At 57.2% G+C, this 19,645-nt stretch overlaps 1 protein-coding gene across 12 annotated transcripts in view; it reads left to right on the forward strand.

Annotated features, from left to right (window-relative positions):
* Nucleotides 1-19,645, forward strand: part of Adgrb1 (adhesion G protein-coupled receptor B1) — a 70,356-nt gene that overhangs the window by 13,472 nt on the left and 37,239 nt on the right. For 10 of the 12 annotated variants that reach the window (XM_040736451.1, XM_040736453.1, XM_040736456.1 and 7 more), the window contains exons 3-16: nucleotides 7,611-7,772; nucleotides 10,113-10,223; nucleotides 10,610-10,774; nucleotides 10,862-11,026; nucleotides 11,285-11,458; nucleotides 11,957-12,121; nucleotides 12,226-12,327; nucleotides 13,654-13,760; nucleotides 13,911-14,105; nucleotides 14,621-14,689; nucleotides 15,306-15,414; nucleotides 17,813-17,956; nucleotides 18,444-18,519; nucleotides 18,698-18,800. In XM_040736451.1, the coding sequence (XP_040592385.1) occupies nucleotides 7,611-7,772; nucleotides 10,113-10,223; nucleotides 10,610-10,774; nucleotides 10,862-11,026; nucleotides 11,285-11,458; nucleotides 11,957-12,121; nucleotides 12,226-12,327; nucleotides 13,654-13,760; nucleotides 13,911-14,105; nucleotides 14,621-14,689; nucleotides 15,306-15,414; nucleotides 17,813-17,956; nucleotides 18,444-18,519; nucleotides 18,698-18,800 (1,847 nt within the window). The remainder of the gene's footprint in view (nucleotides 1-7,610; nucleotides 7,773-10,112; nucleotides 10,224-10,609; nucleotides 10,775-10,861; nucleotides 11,027-11,284; nucleotides 11,459-11,956; nucleotides 12,122-12,225; nucleotides 12,328-13,653; nucleotides 13,761-13,910; nucleotides 14,106-14,620; nucleotides 14,690-15,305; nucleotides 15,415-17,812; nucleotides 17,957-18,443; nucleotides 18,520-18,697; nucleotides 18,801-19,645) is intronic. The other 2 variants (XM_040736452.1, XM_040736463.1) reach the window with 1 other exon arrangement.

Here is a 19,645-nt window from a genome sequence, read left to right on the forward strand (position 1 = left end):
GGATGGTGACACCCGCGGAGCATGCAGCAGCCTTCGTGTTTCTGAGACCAGGAGGTCGTGCAGGCTGCAAAGACATTTTCCAGCCCCGAGCACATTCTGGTCCAGGCCCTGTGGCAGGTCTCATGTCAGAGGACATTCCGCACTCATCATTGTGCCGGGAAGGGGGGTGGAGGACCTCCCTGCCTGCTGGTGAGCTGGAGGTCACTGTGACCTTGACAAAGGGCAGATTTCATTGTGTGGGTGGAACGGGAGTGGGCTGGAGGGGAACCCTGGAAGGCTGGAGCGCTCACTGAGGACTAGAGAAATCGGGTGAGAGGACAGGGCCGGCTGCCACAAGCGGATCTGCCCATGTGCCCTACCTGACCACTCCCCATGGTTTAACAGCCCTGAGCCTTGGCTCCTTCATCTGCAAACGCTTCTCAGGGTTGCACCATCGCCTGGGTTCAATCTGTCTCTGCCTGGGGCCACAGCCATACCCCTTTGGCAGGCACCTGTCCCTTGTGGCATGTTGGGGCAGCTACGGTGCCAGGGAACTTCTGAATCTTGCTCCAAGCACCTTGACACAGCTGCCAACAGCCAAGACCTCCGGAGCTGGCTTGATAGATGCTGGAGACACCAAGCGGGGATGCAGGGGTGCAGGGATGCTGTGGGGCTGGGGGAAGTGCTGGGCTGCATTTTCTTCCCGAGGACCTGCTCTGTGCAGGCCTTGCTGCAGACACTGTGCAGTGTTATGTGACCTTGAGGACAGAAGGACTTCGGGAGGGCTCAGTGCAAAGGAGCGATGCACCTGGAGTCCCCATGGGAGCCAGGATAGGGAGGCTGACACTGGCCTGGCCAGGTGCACGGGAAGCGGGAGGGAAGCGGAGAGCGTTTGGTGCTGCTGGTACACTGTGGGTGAAAGGCTGTGGGTACGGAGGCAGCTTCAGCAAGCCTGGATCCCATCCGGAATGAGGATACCCATGTGGGACACAGGAAGCTTGAGGACAATTCTGAGGTCAGAGTAGGACTTGAGATATTTGTGAGGTATGTCATGGGGTATGTGAGCGCAGCTTGGCACCTGGTTAATGAGGACAGGCCCAGGCTGGAGCACCGGCCCTGGAACCTCACTTTGCAGCCTTGGGCCTGACGCTGGCCCACCTGTGTTCCCAGGCTAGAGCCTCAGTTCTCACCCCTGGAGGCCTAAGAATACCTTCTGTCTCTGTGAGGATGAAAAGTGTGGTTCGAAGCAGCCAGTGATGAAGCATCAATGTCCTTGTTTATTACTAGGCAAACTCCTGGGGCAGACAGAGGCAGGGATGTGCGCTACATGGGCTTGGGCAGTTTGGGGTGTGTGTATGGATTCCGGCAATGCAGGCAAACGGTACTCAGAGGCAAGCAAGAGGTGTATGTGTGTACATACATGTATTATACACATGTGTGTACAGATACAGTGCACTGTTTGTACTGTATCCATGTGCATATTTATGCATGTGTATATAGTGATTGTACCCATGTGTGTATACATATGTGGAGTGTGTTGTGCACATATATGTTCATGTACTACTCACATGTAAACATGTATGACACATGGAAACCTAATGGCTATACTGATTATGGTGTTTGCAATTTTTTGCATATGTGTGTGTACTCTAATGTATGTGCGTATGTTTCAGCATTGTGTGAGCCCACATATGTCCTTGTTTATTGCTAGACAGACAATGTTTAGTGTATGAGTGAGTGCACGTATACATGTAGCATATTGTTTTCATGCTTGGACGCACGTAAAAACTGCATGTGTACATGTGTGATACATGGATGTTCATGTAGCACATTGTGACTATATATATATATGTATATATATATGTATATATATGTACCATGCACTGAGCGTGTATGTTCTTCCTATGTGTGTGCTGAGTGTGTGCATAGGCTGATGGTCTGCTGGAAGATGGTTTGGAGAGCACACAGCCCAGGCCCCAGCATATGAGGCTGGGAGCATTCCTTGGGTAGGGTAGACCATGGCCACCCATGTCAGATACCTGTGCCCGTGTCCAGAAGGCTCTGTCGCTTCCTGGCTGTGGGAGGGGAGGAGTCCAGTAGTGACAGCTGTGGCTGGTCACTGAGTGCTGACTGTTCTTGAAGTGTCACATGTGGATGAGTTCCCCTCCACACGGCCATGAGTCAGCAGGGTTTGTCCTCCACGGGGCTGGGCCTCCCCTGGACACCCTCCCTAGGCCCTCCCTGGAGCTTACGTGTGTCGTGCCCGGTGAGACACTTTTATCCCTTTCTGCCTTCCCTGACAAGCGTCACTTTCAGATGAGCCATGTAAGTCACCCAGTGGGCCTCGCTGTCTGTTGTGTTCAGATGTGAGCCCCGCAGATGGGGCATATGCCCCAGCCACGGATGCTTCCCTAATGCGGAGGACAGAGCCAGGCCCAAAGCAGGCACTCAGCACATGCTTGTGAGAGCAGGCCCAGAGATGTCAGGGTAGGTCAGGTCACACAGCATGTCAGGGATGGACTAACGGCGGACTAGTGCGTGGCATCATGCGCACTGAGCTCCACTTTGGGGGGTGGCAGTGGCCAAAGCCTCAGGTTGGACCACCTTCCGCAGAGGCAGCTGTGCCAGATGTGCAGAGGGTCCCTGCTCTTACCTAACCTCTGAGCACAGGGCCTTGACCCCTGCTGTCTTTGGGGAGCAGGCAAGCGGGGCACCCATCCTCTCCCAAGGCAGGGAGTGTGTAGTTGAGCTGAGGAGCCCACTGAGTGTGTGGCCCACTTTCAGCCCTGCCCCCCACCCCACAGGGCCGTCCACATGGCCATGCCACGCGTTGGATTCCATGGGCACTCCTCAGGCTCGGGCAGCCGTCCATGCTGCCTAGTTCCTCTAAGGCGGCCAGGCTCTGCGCACACTGTCTTCTTGCAGTCTTCAGCTCCCCGTCTCCCTGTTTCCTCCTCCATCTCTCTCCCATCTTTGCCTCTGGTGAAATGGACCGTTTCTTTCAGGGGTTGCTTTAAATATTCATGTTTTAATTAAAGAATATCATTACAGAAGTGACATGTAAGATAATGAAAAAAGCAGCATTCTGGGTGTGGGGGCCTGTGTACTCCTGTGAGTATGTGTCCCTGTGAGTGTGTTTCTGTGTGTCCCCGTGTCATCACGTGCGGTCCCCATATCCTGTGAACCCCTTGTGACTGTGGCTTATGAACCCTTGCATGTCCATGTGAGTGTGTCCCCGTGACTGTGTCCTGTGTGTGAGCCCCTGTGAGTGAGTGTGCTCCTCTGTTAACATGAGTCCTGTGGGTGTGTCCTGTGAATGGGAGTCCCTGTGAGTATGTCTCTGTGTGTCCCCATGAGCCTCTGTGAGGGTGTTCCCATGAGTTCCTGTGAACATGCCCTGTGAGTGTTTCCTGTGTCCCTCCCTGTATGTCTTCACGAGTCTTTGTGTGTCCCTGTGTGTGTGTATCCATGTGTTCCCATGTGTCTTTGTGTGTCCCTGTGTGTGTGTATCCATGTGTTCCCATGTGTCTTTGTGTGTCCCTGTGAGTATATCTCTGTGTCCCTGTGTGCGTATACCGTGTGTATTCCAGCATTCATAGATATCCCTGCATAAATGTAGTGTTAAACGTGTCTCTGTGCGCATGCCTGAGGTAGAGTGCTGAGTTGAATCTGCATGTCAGGATGTTACATGTGCTACACTTGTCTGGGGACCTGGAGTGCTTGAGGTTCACGACTTGCCCACAGACTAACGCTGGTCCCCTCATTGTGTGTGCAGTCCTGGTCCCGCTTGGCCTGTGATCCCCTACGCTCTGTGAGGCTCGGTCCCCCCCCAAGACACCCAAGAGGAGGGGAGGCAACATGTGGAAGTAGAGGCTGGGCTTGGGGAGAGCCCCTAGGTGTGGCTTGGGGAGACCCCTAGGTGTGGTTTGGGGAGGCCCCTAGGTGTGGTTTGGGGAGACCCCTAGGTGTGGTTTGGGGAGACCCCTAGGTGTGGTTTGGGGAGACCCCTAGGTGTGGTTTGGGGAGAGCCCCTAGGTGTGGTTTGGGGAGAGCCCTAGGTGTGGTTTGGGGAGACCCCTAGGTGTGGTTTGGGCTGCAGTGGAGTTGTAGGGGGTAGAGAAGCACCAGGTCCCTCATGGAGATCCCACCACTGTGCAAGGCGTGTGTGTGTGTGTGCATTTTAGAAAAGTCTAGAAAACTGGCTTTAGTGCACACCACAGACAATACTTCTAAAAGTAAAGAACAACACCATGGAAATGCCAGGTGTGGGCGCCATTATCCACAGGGAAATTCCCATGTGCCTTAGCTCTTACAGTGTCACCTGCCTCAGCCCTCGGGGCCGGAACTGCAAGGAGTCCTTGTGGCCTGAACTCGGGTTGTGCTTCCCGAGAGGATGGGAGGGTCAGCAGCCTCTGTGACCCACTCTGATAACTGAGGACAGAGGCTATTTGTCTAAGGTCTCCAGCATGGACTAAACATTCTGGGTCTTTATATACGATACCTTCTCAGGACAGGGAGTACCCAGCATCAAGAGTTCCCTCCAGGTGTGGCTTGCTTGTTTTTCGGGTGCTCTGGTTCCCCCCCCACACACCTCACCTCCCAAGAGCTGGGGTTGGGACAGCACTCATTTGTAGAGTCTGCCTGAGGCCCAAAGGAGGCTGTGGTGCTCTACAGTGGACAGTGAACCTGGCCACTCAGTCTGTCCTGGGATCTGACCGCCCTTCTGTGGCCCTGCAGATGGCAGCCGAGTCAGGACCTGCCGGGTAAAGAAAGGGCTGTGGGGCTGTGTGGACAGGCTCCTCGGCGTCTCTTGTTTTGCCCTTCCTGTCTCCCTTGTTCCTGGTCCAGGAGTTCTAGACCCAGCTGTCGGTACTAGTGCCTAAGCTCTTCATGATAATCTTGCTCCAGCGAGGTCCCTGGAGAGGCTGGGGTCTTGCTAGCCTTCTGGGTAGGGACTGTCCCTGAACCTGCCAGGTAGATGAACCAATCTGCTGCTTAACCTGCTGGAGTAGGGATCCCTCTGCTGGGAGAAGATGGAAGTGCATGGTTCCCTTCCTCCAAAGGGGATCCCGGGAACTCGGGAGAGACCGGCTGGGGGAGGGGGATCTCTTTCCTCCCCCCATTTCAGTCCACTTGGGGTGCGGGATCAGGGGAACCCACCACCCTCAAACCAGGGCGTTAGGGTAGGAAGGGGACCAGAGCCCCCTCGCTGCACACCCTCCCTCCTGGGTGGCCGGCCTGCCTGGCCAATAATTGGCTCTATTCATGCCTGTAATGAGATGGAAATGGGGCCGCCAGACAGAGGGAGTATTGAAAGGGGAAGAATGACAGCCTCTTTCTGGGCCTGGAGGGGCAGCCCACCCCTGAGCCCTGCCTGCTCCTTCGCTGCCCCCTTGCGCCCGGCCAGCCCTGCCACACCTCTGTGTCCCCTGGTGCCCTTCGCTTCAGCCCCCAGGACTTCTTTGTGATGCTCCCCCTGGCATGGATGCTTTTCAGTCTGGGCAAACATTTATCGTGTCAGCTGTGTGTGAGGACACACATTAAAAATGAAAATGATAATAAAAACAGCAGTTACCATTTTCTGAACATTCATTAGTGGAAGGAGTGTGGCCAGCACTGGGGAATCAGTCTGTGGCTGAGATCAGGGCCCAGTTGGTGATGGAGCATCAGGGATCCTGTGCCTAGGACCCTAGGTCTGTGATAAGAACCAAGGATAAATGCTACCAAGGCCAGATATTGGTCTGTGGCCAGGGTGGGGAATCTGTATGTCTAGGATCAGGGATTAGTATGCAACCAGAGTCAGGACTCAATGTATGAATAGGTTTAGGAATCCACATGTGGCCTGGATCAGGGTTCAGTGGGACCACAGTCAGGCCTAGGCCAGAGGAGGGCATCCATCCTCAAAAGCAGGGTCCCCTCTCCTCCCCCCCCTTCTGACATGCCCCACCTCTTCCCTCCCCTCCCCCTCCCACATCTAAACCACCTGGGTCACCAAGGTAACCAGCCCCGAAATAGTGGGTGTTTTGGCAGCCGAGGCCTAACCTGGGTCTATCCTGAAAGGCTGTGTGCTGCAGCAGTTGCCATGGGAACTGAGTGGCATCCTCCGATTAGCCCAGCTTGGACACCCTCTCTCCCACCCACTGCCAGTTTTCACATCACTCAGGCTTCCTTGTGGGGGCTGGGCTCGGCAGTGAGGGGGCACGGGAAGGATGCAGAACCCTGACCCCACTCTGGGCCTGCCTCTGAGACTCCTGGCTCCTTTGTCTGCAATCATGAGACAGGAATGGCTGAAGCAGGTGAGACTCTGAGGCCAGAAAGCTAGACCACGGTTGGGGTTGGTCCTGGCAGGGGGCCTTCCTGGGGCTGGTGGGTGGGACAGAGATCTGGAGTCAGATTCGGTTCAAGACCCAAGTCTGACCTGGTTGGGAGTGGCTCCTGCTTGTCCGGAGTTAAAACATATGACCTTAGTCTCAGAGCGGCCCCCTGGGCCCATTCGGGGGACAGCTGCTGTCCTGTCCTACCTATTATGCGTGTCAGTCCGAGGCTGTGCTGGGGACTCTCTGCCCTCCGCTCTCAACTTTGTCCTGGTGGGGCTGTCACCACTGGCCTTTTCTTGTACCCTTGTGGTACCCTTGCCCCCACCCTTGGGGCTCTCCTGGTGAAAGGGAAGATGGCATCGAGACAGAGTCCTCCATGCTTGTATCACTCAGATCGTGAAATCCTGACTCCCTCGCAGAGGGTTTTTTGGGGGGAGGGGCTCTACAACAGGCGTAGGGGCATGGAGGATGACTCTTTCCCTCCCACCATCTAAAAGGGGTGAGCGCTCGCTAGACGGCCACTCACTCCCTGGAAACCCAGCGCCCCCTGCTGGTCCAGTCAAGCACAGGCAAGAGGAGATGGGCAGGCTCTGGCTGTGGTCCCCTCCAGACCCTGGAAGTTGGCTCCCCTTGAGATGATAAGGCCAAGGAGAGGGTCCTGGGGGGCAGTCAAGGGGGACTGCTCACACTCTGGGATCTACCACCTCTTGAGTTGTCACCTGGGAGATGGGACCTATTCCCGCCACCACTCAGGCCAGGTGTAGCCCCCAGTGGCCTGTATTTATTATCCTGGCTTTGCTTAGTAGGTGGGCAGATCTATAGTCTAAGGAAGGTTTCTGGGCTGCCAGTTATGTGGGTGACTACTCCCCACCCCAGGCTCTGGAGTGGGAATGTGGAGGCCTTGGCAGTGACCTCCCATGGACAAGAATGTGAGGAAATAGTCTCAGGCGCTTGAGGGCCACACGGAGGCTGGATTTCTATGTATTTCTGAATAGTGGCCCACACTGGCATCCAGGCCTCACACTATGCAGCAACAGCCAGCAGAAGCTGGCTGTTTACTCAGCAAGGCAGCCTGGGGCAGCAGTGTGTACTTGTCCCAGACCTACCTAGGAACCCCCTGGCTTAGGGCTGATGCGAGCTCTCTAGAAGTAGCCCGGGTCTAGGGGCAAAGTTCTCCACGGCCTTGCCCTGCCTGGCTGTCTTCCCCAGCCGGCTCTGGCCTCTGCTGCCCTTTCAAAGCCCACAGCTACCCCTCCCGGCCTCCAGTGGACCCCGAAGATGGCAGGACCCTGAGCCTCACTCTTGTTCCCCCAGGTGGCTGGAAACTGTGGTCCTTGTGGGGTGAATGTACACGGGACTGCGGGGGAGGTCTGCAAACTCGAACCCGCACCTGCCTACCCACCCCTGGCGTGGAGGGCGGAGGATGTGAGGGCGTTCTGGAAGAAGGCCGCCTGTGCAACCGCAAAGCCTGTGGCCGTGAGTGGGTGGGGCTAAAGTGGTGGGCGGGGCCAAGTAGAGGAGTCGGGGCCTGGAAGGGGCAGGGTAGGGATGCACATGGCTAGGGCTTCCATGGGATTAGAAGGTAGGCGGGGCTTTGTGGAGCTGAACGTGGTTGGGGACCGGGGTGCTTAGAGGTGGAGACATGAAAGCCCAGTCCGGGGTACAGACCCAGGAGGAAGCAGGGTACCGGCATTTAGGTGGATTTAACAAGGCTTCCTATCAGGTGTGGGTTGGGATTCTCGAAGCTGCCTCTCAAACAAGCTGCAGCCAAGCCAGTCAGCTCCAGCAGAACAAGCCTCCGGGATGTACTTCTCTAATAAGGTTTTCTAATGACCTCATGCATTTTTTAGCCGCTTCCATAAAGTTAAATCAAGTTCTAATGAGACTGTCATTCTTCAGGGTTTGTTTTGTTTTGTTGGATGCACTTTCCTGAGGAGACAGCTCTTCTGAGCCTGGGGAGGTCCCTGTATATCTCACAGGGAGGAAGGAATGAGATGTTGGGTAGGAGGAGGCAGGCAGCAGACACCCTACGCTGTTGTCCTGCAAGTCACTACCTGCCTGCAGTCCAGGAGGCTGAGGGGGGGGATCTTCATAGAGAGACCCACAGTGACAGAGGGGACCTCATAGACACCCACAATGACCAGGAGGGGACCTCATAGACACCCACAGTGACAGAGGGGACCTCATAGACACCCACAATGACCAGGAGGGGACCTCATAGAGACCCACAGTGACAGAGGGGGGACCTCATAGACACCCACAGTGACAGAGGGGACCTCATAGACACCCACAGTGACAGAGGGGACCTCATAGACACCCACAATGACCAGGAGGGGACCTCATAGACACCCACAGTGACAGAGGGGACCTCATAGAGACCCACAGTGACAGAGGGGACCTCATAGAGACCCACAGTGACCAGGAGGGGACCTCATAGACACCCACAGTGACAGAGTGGACCTCATAGAGACCCACAGTGACCAGGAGGGGACCTCATAGAAACCCACAGTGACCAGGAGGGGACCTCATAGACACCCACAGTGACAGAGTGGACCTCATAGAGACCCACAGTGACAGTGGACCTCATAGAAACCCACAGTGACAGAGGGGACCTCATAGACACCCACAGTGACCAGGAGGAGACCTCATAGACACCCACAGTGACAGAGGGGGGGACCTCATAGAGACCCACAGTGACCAGGAGGGGATCTCATAGAGACACCCACAGTGACAGGAGGGGACCTCATAGAGACCCACAGTGACCAGGAGGGGACCTCATAGAGACCCACAGTGACAGAGGGGACCTCATAGAGACCCACAGTGACCAGGAGGGGACCTCATAGAGACCCACAGTGACAGAGGGGACCTCATAGAGACCCACAGTGACAGAGGGGGGACCTCATAGAGACCCACAGTGACAGAGGGGACCTCATAGAGACCCACAGTGACAGAGGGGACCTCATAGAGACCCACAGTGACCAGGAGGGGACCTCATAGAGACCCACAGTGACCAGGAGGGGACCTCATAGAGACCCACAGTGACAGAGTAGACCTCATAGAGACCCACAGTGACATAGGGGACCTCATAGACACCCACAGTGACAGAGGGGACCTCATAGACACCCACAGTGACAGAGGGGACCTCATAGAGACCCACAGTGACCAGGAGGGGACCTCATAGACACCCACAGTGACAGAGTAGACCTCATAGACACCCACAGTGACAGAGGGGACCTCATAGAGACCCACAGTGACCAGGAGGGGACCTCATAGAGACCCACAGTGACCAGGAGGGGACCTCATAGAGACCCACAGTGACAGAGTGGACCTCATAGAAACCCACAGTGACAGAGGGGACCTCATAGACACCCACAGTGACAGAGGGGACCTCATAGACACCCACAGTGACAGAGGGGACCTTAGACCCACAGTGACAGAGGGGACCTCATAGAGACCCACAGTGACAGAGTGGACCTCATAGAGACCCACAGTGACAGAGTGGACCTCATAGAGACCCACAGTGACAGAGGGGACCTCATAGAGACCCACAGTGACAGAGGGGACCTCATAGAGACCCACAGTGACAGAGGGGACCTCATAGACACCCACAGTGACAGAGGGGACCTCATAGAGACCCACAGTGACAGAGGGGACCTCATAGAGACCCAAGGTGACCAGGAGACAGTTGTTGCCAGTGCCCCGGGTGGGGTCTCCCGCTTGTCCATTGGGGTTAGACTGCCCCGTGACACCAGGGGCCAGCTGTGGCGGAGGACAGAGGGAATCACACAGGGATGCTGACCTGAGCCCACCCTGCAGCCACTGGGCGCAGCAGCTCACGGAGCCAGTCCCTGCGGTCCACGGATGCCCGACGGCGCGAGGAGCTGGGCGATGAACTGCAGCAGTTTGGGTTCCCATCCCCCCAGACTGGTGAGCTGGCAGGGTTGGTAGGGCTGGCCTACACACAGCCCTGGGCAGGGAGGGGAGAGGCTGGCTTCTGGGACCAGGTCAGTAAGAGCTACTGGTTGCCAGTAGCGATTCTTAATAACTTAACTGCTATACCTCCTCTCATCTAGTCGGTGCCAGACTCCTCCTCCAGGCAGACTGGCTTAGGGGAGCCCAGAATCCTGTCCTAGCCAAACCCAGACCTTGCTCCCGGCCACTGGGAAAGTAGACTATCTCGAGACCTACAGAGCCCCAGCCCGTGGCCTGTTGCCCTACAGCAAGGTCCTGCTTCCCTGGTGGGCCTCAAGTCTGGCACCACCCCATGGGAAGGGGCATGGCAGGCCCGTGATGCTGCAGGGCTGGACCCACAGGTGACCCAGCCGCGGAGGAGTGGTCCCCGTGGAGCGTGTGCTCCAGCACCTGCGGCGAGGGCTGGCAGACCCGCACCCGCTTCTGCGTGTCATCTTCGTACAGCACTCAGTGCAGCGGGCCTCTGAGGGAGCAGCGGCTCTGCAACAACTCTGCTGTGTGTCCAGGTGGGTGGGGCGGAGCGCCGGGCGGGGCTTGGGGGTGGGGTGGGGCCTCTGGGCGGGGCACATCCTTGACTTTCTGTGTCTCCGCAGTGCACGGGGCCTGGGATGAGTGGTCCCCATGGAGCCTCTGCTCCAGTACCTGTGGCCGTGGCTTCCGTGACCGCACACGCACCTGCAGGCCCCCACAGTTTGGCGGCAACCCCTGTGAGGGTCCCGAGAAGCAAACGAAGTTCTGCAACATTGCCTTGTGCCCTGGTAGGTGAGAGGGAATGAGTGGCTGGGGGTGGGGGATGGGACCAGCAGGTCAGTGGCCGGACCAGGAGCCCAGCTTGATCCACCTCAGGGTGCTCGGTGGTTGCAACCTCAGACCACGGTAGCTTGAGGCGTGACCCTGTGGCATTGCTTCCCCAATGTCAGGTGGGCTGTTGCATGGAGCCCCTGGAGTGTTCTTGCGTGTCCCAGGCCAGGCCTCAGGGTGCCGGGTATTCACACCAGCTTCCCTTCTTCCCCTGGGCCGGGCAGTGGACGGAAACTGGAATGAATGGTCCAGCTGGAGCACCTGCTCCGCCAGTTGCTCCCAAGGCCGCCAGCAACGGACTCGAGAGTGCAATGGACCTTCCTACGGAGGCGCTGAGTGCCAGGGCCACTGGGTGGAAACTCGAGACTGCTTCCTGCAGCAGTGCCCAGGTCAGGATGCCCTCTTGGGGCTCAGGGGGAAGGGTGGGACCCTTGGGGGAGGTACGGCTGTAGGGGTTGGTATAGGGTGGCATTAGAATGCGGGCTAGGGTGTTGGCATGTAAGTGTGGGGTGGTGGAGGTGGGGTGGGGTACTGTGGTAGCGCCAGGGTGCAGGTTAGGGTGTTGGAGTCAAAGCAGAGGGTGGAAATGGTAGCGTTGAGTGCAGTTTAGACTGGTGGGGTTGGCTGAAGGGTTAATCAGCTTCAGGATGGAGCACTGGAGTCAAGATCAGGTGGCAGGGTTTGGCTGCACATGACATCCGGTTCTTTCTGAGTCGAGCTGATTTCAGACCTCTTCTCCACTAATCTCAATTTTCTGTCTCCTCATGGCCCTGCTCCAATACTCCTGGGTCTTTTGTCTTTGTCTCATTGCGAATACTGTTTCTTTATGTCCCCCTGGTCCCACTTCCCATCTCCGCTCCCTGCCCTGTGTTTGGCCACCCTTGCAGTGGATGGCAAGTGGCAGGCCTGGGCGTCGTGGGGCAGCTGCAGCGTCACATGTGGGGGTGGCAGCCAGCGACGGGAGCGTGTCTGCTCCGGGCCTTTCTTCGGGGGAGCAGCCTGCCAAGGCCCCCAGGATGAGTACCGGCAGTGTGGTGCCCAGCGATGTCCTGGTGAGACCCTTCCCACTGCATCGTAGCTCAGAGGGACTGGGAACAGCTGAGCGTCACAGCCCCTCACCCAAACCCTGTCCACCTCACTCTCTGGCCCCTCGCAGAGCCCCATGAAATTTGTGATGAGGACAACTTTGGGGCAGTGGTCTGGAAGGAGACCCCAGCTGGAGAGGCGGCCGCTGTCCGGTGTCCCCGCAATGCCACGGGTAAGAAGTGGGGGCTGAGAGCCTGCTCTGTCTTTATACAGCTGTCCTCACAGGCCTTGTCTGAGACCTAAGGCTCATACAGTTGTGTGTGTGCTTATGCCAGATGGCACCAGATGGGACATCACGGCAGCCACTGTGTCCTGAGTTCACAAGGGTCAGGCACATACCATGCCCTCTGCTCGAGAGGTCCCGTTGAGCATAGACAGCTCTCTGATGCCATTGCACCCGTACAGGCGGGAAGCAGGGCAATCAGCGTACCTACCCTGGGCTTGCGGTCCACAGGAAGGAAGTTGCCTCTGAACACCAGTAGTTATAATCCCATGCCATCCCTGGGAACTGATGGCTGCTTTCAGAGGGTGTAAAGAGAAGGGTGGACTCCATAGGGAAGCCCCCCACCCCGCCTGCAGGCATTGCTCTGTTTCACTTTGTTTGAAAGAGTGTAAGCAGTTTCCATACCTGGAAAGGGAGATTGGGAACCCAATTCAAACCCTGACTCTGCCCTGATGTGCTCTATCACTTTGGGGAAGTGACTCAGTTTCTCTGAGCTTCAGTTTTCTCCTCTATAAAATGAAGACTTCAGGTGACCCTTTGCGTCGGGCTGCTGTGGGCAGTGGGTGAGGTGGCCCACAGGGGCAGGGGCGGTGCTTAGAGCTGAATATGGTGAGCCATGCTTGCCGTCCCTTGTCTACACTGTCTTGCAAACAGAAAAAGGCAACACCCATCCTTCCCTGGCCTTTGGCTACCTTCATGGTCATACTGTGTTTCCCTCAATTTTGCTCCCATGTGAACTCATAGCCCAAGCTTCTGCATCAGGCCACTCTGTGGCTTTTCTTTGGCTGGATCCATTCCATGTGACTGTCTCTATGTATTTATTTACTCTGTGGTCCCTGCTGGGAAATCTTTCTGGGTGTCTTTCTATCTGAGAGTTAGCTTGTTTTTCAGGTTATTGATTTTTGATACCAAGTGTCCCCAGGAGGCTGTACCAGTGTCCAGGGGTCAGCAAGTCCCCTGAAGCCCTGTGAATGTGCCAGGATATGGCAAGGGGTTAGAGGACAGCTGTCCCTAAGTCTCTAGGTTGCAGGGATCTCTAAGAGAGGCTCTAGCTGAACCCAGAAGCCATGCTTAGCCGAGGATCCCACTTACACACAGCAAAGTTCCTGAGGGTCCTCAGGTTCCCAGGACCTAGAGCAGGGCAGAAGTCTGTGCAGTATAGAAACACAGCCAGCGTAGCCTGCCTCGAGGTTCCCGGGGTCTCACACAGAGAGTTGTGCATGGGATCCCAGAGCTCCTTGGCGAGCAGGCATGTGAGGAATGGAGTTTCCCCAGGCCTCATCCTGCGCCGCTGTCAGCTGGACGAGGAAGGCATCGCCTACTGGGAGCCGCCCACCTACATCCGCTGTGTCTCCATTGACTACCGGAACATCCAAATGATGGTGAGGCTGACCCCAGGGGTTCCAGGAAACTTCCCTGCTCTTTGACCATGAGGTTGGGGCCATAGGGACCTCCAGGCATCTGAAGTCCCTGGCCCCCACCTGGCTGTGACCTGCAGCAGTGACAGCATCCAGCCCTCTCCATCTCCCCAGACCCGAGAACACCTGGCCAAGGCTCAGCGTGGGCTGCCAGGGGAGGGGGTCTCGGAGGTCATCCAGACGCTGCTGGAGATCTCACAGGATGGCACCAGCTACAGCGGCGACCTGCTCTCCACCATCGATGTCCTAAGGAACATGACGGAGATCTTCCGCAGGGCCTACTACAGCCCTACACCTGGGGATGTACAGGTGGCTCCCAGGGGCAGCCCCAGGGAAGGGCGCTTGGGGAAATGTCAGAGGAACCAACCCAGATCCCAGTCAAGAGACTACGTCCCAATGTTGGGTGTGGGTAGGGCTGTGATCTCACCTTAAACATGGCTACATGCTTAATCCTGGCCTGGTCATAGAATGATCCCCGATCCAGGTCATATACTGAGTCCCAATCCAGTTTGCGTACGTCACTACGAACTGTGACCATGATGACAGACTGAACCTTGACCCAGGACATAACTAGTCGAAGATTAAGTCACCACCCTGGACCCTGCCCACACAGTGAGCCCTGTCCCTGCTCACACACTGAGTCTTGATCTGGTTCTGGCCACACTCTGCTCTCTGATCCTGGTCCTACACAACCTGGGTCCCGGCCACCGACTGAGTCCTGATCTCGGTCACCGGTTGTGCCCTTGTCCTGGTCGTAGGCTGAGCTACAATCTTCCTCACACACTGATGCCGTGTTCCCTTTCGCTGGCCCTTCTTATTTCCAGAACTTTGTCCAGATCATCAGCAACCTGCTGGCGGAGGAGAACCGGGACAAGTGGGAGGAGGCGCAGCTGGTATGTGTGGCGGTCTGGAGCCCCGCCCCCCTCTGTGTCAGCTGCAGGATCAGGATTGGAGCAGGCAGCTCTAGGCCTCCTACACCCCAGGCCAGCCCTGGTGGAGCTGTGCTGGGTCTTCAGTCTGAGTGTCAACACCGCTTCCGGTTGATCGCATGACCTCGAAAATGCCCCTAAGCCCCATGGGCTTTGTATCTCCATCCATGAAAGTACGGTGGCTTTTCCCGGGGGCTAAATGAGGAGAGGAGCAAATGATGTTAAGGTCACTGGGTATGTCCAGAGGAGGGGGTGTGGTGAGTCTTCCCATCCGCTGTCTTCCTTCCCCTGACCTCAGACCCGCTATCACACTGACCCCAGGGGAGTAGCCCTCATGGTGAATATTTGGAACACTTTCCCTTCCTATAGCTTAGGAACCCCTATGGTGTGCACAGCAACTTCCCTGGGCCTCTGATCTTGTCCGTAAAACACAAATGGACGCTCAGAGGTCGGCAGCCTGCTTCCCTGCTTTGCCATAGAGCCTAGGAAAAGAGATGGCTGAGGAAGGAAGGGGGCAGGAGGGCCAGGGAGGGTTAGGCACCTCCCCCAGCTTGAGCTCCTCCGCCTGTCTCCACCCCAGATGGGGCCCAATGCCAAGGAGCTCTTTCGGCTGGTGGAGGACTTTGTGGACGTCATCGGCTTCCGCATGAAGGATTTGAGGGATGCTTACCAGGTGACCGACAATCTGGGTAAGCCCCTCCATGGCTCGGTCCCGTGCTTCTCATCTGAAAGGAGCCAGCGACCCCAGCCTTCTGCAGCCACTGGCTGACATTACAGATTAGCTGGGGGCTTAGGTGGAGTCCAGTGGGTGGCTATCAGGAGCCCTTTGGGGCCTGAGATCCAGGCAGGGACCTGGAATTCTCGTGACAGGGGCCGTGCAGGAGCCCGGCCACACCAGGGTTGAGGCTCCCTCCACACCAGAGACACCTCTGCAGCTGCCACTCCTCTGCCCTCCAGCTCCAAAGAGCCTTGGTGCAGTGGGGCAGGGGGCTGGCATTTGCCTGGTCACAGTTTCCTCCTTCCGGTGTTGTAAGAGTGGACACCAGTGCCTTAGATGACCCCCTATCTAGGCTCCAGCTCTGCCTCCCCCTGAGGGTGTGACTCCAGCCTTGCACTCGGAGCCCTTCCTGGCACCTGGCTTTACTCTGTCCCCAACTCAGTCACCAGTGCCTACTCTTCCAGCGTGAGGCCGCTGTCTTCTGGCCATGGAGTCCCCACCCCACCCTGGACCGACACCTGTCTTGGCTTTAATCCCCCTAACTCCACCAGGTCAGACTGGCCCCTCATACTTCAGGATAGCTTTGCTCTTCCTCCTCACTGGGCAGCTTGCCTACCTGACCCTCCAGCCGAGACCTCTAGTGCCACGCCTTTCCCCAAGCCTGTGACCTCATCTTTTCAAGGCCTGAAAGCCAGTTGGGCCAAAAAGCCCCAGTGTCCATCAGAGCCTGCCATCGCCGGTCTCTGAAGCCCAGGCCTGGGCCCCTGAGTCTGGTTCCCTCACAGCACCTCAGAGTCTCATGCTTCTGCCTCTGTCCTGCCCCACCTTCCACCCCCAGAGCCGTCTTTCTGAGGGCTGCTGTCACATTCTGACCTCACCCCTGCCGCTTGCGGCCTCTTTCCATCCTCCCCGTCCTCTCCTGGGGGTTTGGCCCTCTTTTTCCTGGCCTCTGCAAGGGGGCTTCCTGGCTACCCTGTATGGGAATATCTCCCTCCCTCGTTGCCACTGCCGACAGGCCATGTCCCCATTCCATGTGTGCAGCGGAGGGTTTCCTGCCTGCACGTCCTCCTCAGCACCTATAATGGCCCTGCGTGAAGTTGGGACACAGAACATGTGACAGTTGAGGCGCTGTGCTCATTCCCTGGGAAGCTCTCAGCTCCAGGGCTAGCTGGGTAGTGGCATTCAGAGGGAGGCTTGTCTCTGTCCCCATGGCCTCTGGTAAGGCAGGAACGTTGTAAGGCGGAGCACCGTGGGAGAACCTTCATGCTCCCAAGGCCTCATGGTCCCAGGAGGGCAGGGCCAGGTGGGGAGGCTGCTGAGCCTGGCCAGGCAAAGGCAGAAAACACAGGGACCATGCAGGGGAGCAGGGCCTAGAGCTCAACATCTCCCTCTCTCCCACATCTTTACAAGTAGCCCCGGGCTGTGGCACTGGCTGGAGGGTGGAGTGTGTGCCTGTAGTGGGCTATAGGGTATGGATGGAACTAGAAAAGCTACCTCACTTACGAAGGCCCGTCCTTTGTCTCCCAGCCCTGCTCCCCTGGGCCTTGGGTCGCTGGACCCGCCCGTGTGCACGTGCTGGAGGAAGATGGGGTGGAGGGCAGGGAAGTCCTCTAGGGTGTCCGCTGAGGTAGAGAAGGGATCATCCTGCTGAGGTTGATGTTAGACTGGAGCCTGGTCTTGAGTGAGCTGGGAGGACCCTAGGGACTGGTCCACCGCCTGGCAGAGGCTTCCCAGGCTGGCTTACAGGAGAATAGCATCCAATCTGACTACACTACCAGGAATTCTCCCTCCACACCTGCTGCCCCTCCCTCACCAAGACCTCCCACCCAAATATAGAGACCTTATACCTGAAGCTCAGTTATCCCCCTCTCTTTATAGAGGGAGAGGAAGCTGGAGAGTGGGTGTCAGTGCTGACCCATGACCCCAGTGAGGTAGGGGGATGGTGGGAACTAAGATGGGTGCCTAGCTCCTGTAGATCCTTCTGTGCCCACCGGATCTACCTTTGACTTTTTTCTAACCATAGCGGCTGCGTCTGGCCTCAATACTAACCAGGCTGGACAGGGCCTGGTCAGGTCCGAGTCACCAAGAATAAGACTTCCTATAGAGATTCTGGCCTGCTGTCCCATAGAATCCCCACCAGCCAGCCTTAGGCTCTGGGGATTTTGATCATCTGGGAGTGGGGGCCTGTGGAGTGTGGGAGTTAGGGTCTATAGGCTTGATGCTCACACCGGACAGCAGCCCAGCCATGTGGGCCCTGCTCCACCCGTAGCCTCAGGAAGCTTGTGCCGTCCTCACGAAGGCCTGCAGCCTGGGTTCCGGCTGACATTCCAGGTGGGTAATGCTGTTTGTGTTGTCCCTCCCTGCCTTAGTGCTCAGCATCCACAAGCTTCCGGCCAGTGGGGCCACTGACATCAGCTTCCCTATGAAGGGCTGGCGTGCCACAGGAGACTGGGCCAAGGTGCCAGAGGACAGGGTCACCGTGTCCAAAAGTGTGTTTTCCACAGGGCTGGCAGGTGAGGCTTGGACGGGATGGGCCTGCTAAGACCTGGGTCCTGGGACATTTCTTGTAGGGTTTTGTGCATTGTCTCCAGTGACAGGGAACATCCCTGGCACACCTTGTTACTCCTGAAGCCGTCTCCTTGCAGGTGTCTCTTCCTTTCCTCCACGGGAGAGTGCCCGGGGACTACCCTAAGCCAGAAGACCAAGCAGAGAGCAAGGGGCTGGGTGGCTCACAGAGCACCAAGGACATGGGTTCCCAGGGAGAGAAACGTGTCTTGCTTCTTCCCATATCTCTTGTGGGATCACTTGAAATGAACTAGCTCTCTCTCCCTGTGTAGCTCCAGACTGGTGCCCCAGGTCCCAGCTGCACCCCAGCCTCCGTGGTGGGAAAGGCCTTCTCTTGTCAGGGCCATGGATGTAGAGGGCACAGTGGAGGCTACTGGGGTGAGGCGCAGGCTATTGGGCTGTAGCGGGGTTGGGGTGACGCACGCTCCCTTCCAGAGGCTGATGACTCATCTGTGTTCGTGGTTGGTACTGTGCTCTACCGAAACTTGGGGAGCTTCCTGGCCCTGCAAAGGTGGGTGTTGTGGAAAGAGGATGGCCTGGGCCCCCGTGGGCGGTCAGGAAGAAGCTGGGGGACCCGGCATGGTGGTGACTGGTGGCGTGGGACAAAGCACCACACTGGGGCTGGGCTGCAAGGCTGGGTCAGTGCCATTCCACACCTCTGACAGCCTTCGATCCTTTGATGTCCCCAGGAACACTACTGTCCTCAACTCTAAGGTCATCTCCGTGACTGTGAAGCCCCCGCCTCGGTCCCTGCTCACACCCTTGGAGATCGAGTTTGCCCACATGTACAATGTGAGTGCTGCCCGCATGCATGGGTGCATGGGCGAGTGCTGCCCACATGCATGGGTGCATGGGCGAGTGCTGCCCACATACATGGGTGCATGGGCGAGTGCTGCCCACATGCATGGGTGCATGGGTGAGTGCTGCCCACATGCATGGGTGAGTGCTGCCCGCATGCATGGGTGCATGGGCGAGTGCTGCCCGCATGCATGGGTGCATGGGCAAGTGCTGCCCGCATGCATGGTGCATGGGCGAGTGCTGCCCGCATGCATGGGTGCATGGGGCGAGTGCTGCCCGCATGCATGGGTGCATGAGCACTTTCATCAGTTCTGAGTATGTCCCTGAGTATTCTTCTCAGGCGGTATCCTTTAGGGTCACAATTGGAGTGGGTCTCATCTAAATTTCAAGTGAGGAAACTGAGTCTTAGAGTTAGGGACTTACCCCTGGGTGGCCACACTGCAGGTTCATGCTGACACTGAAATTCAGCCCATTTCTGAACTGCCCCCTGGTTCTCTGCCCAGACTCCATCCCTCCTCTCCACACCCTGGTCCCTGAGGGGGTTCACTTGCTATTCCCTGTGCCCATGAACCTGAGCGCTGGAGAGCTGCGGACAGGCCATCCACCCAAACCAGGTCTCCAAACCCCTAGGGGTTGCTCCCTTCCCAGTCCCCATTGCTAGGAGCATGTGAGAGCCACCTTCCTTCAGAGTCAGGGCTGACCACCAGGCCATGCCATGCAGGACCTCTGGGATGACTGTACCAGGAGCATCCTTCCAAAACTCCCTAGGACTCCAGGCCACTGCTGCTGTGTGGCCCTGGCAGGTCCCTGCCTCCGGGAATGCTTGGATATTTCGATGG

The sequence above is a fragment of the Mesocricetus auratus genome, unplaced genomic scaffold (genome assembly GCF_017639785.1).
Source record: "Mesocricetus auratus isolate SY011 unplaced genomic scaffold, BCM_Maur_2.0 Super-Scaffold_100055, whole genome shotgun sequence".
In the NCBI taxonomy this organism is placed as follows: Eukaryota; Metazoa; Chordata; class Mammalia; order Rodentia; family Cricetidae; genus Mesocricetus; species Mesocricetus auratus.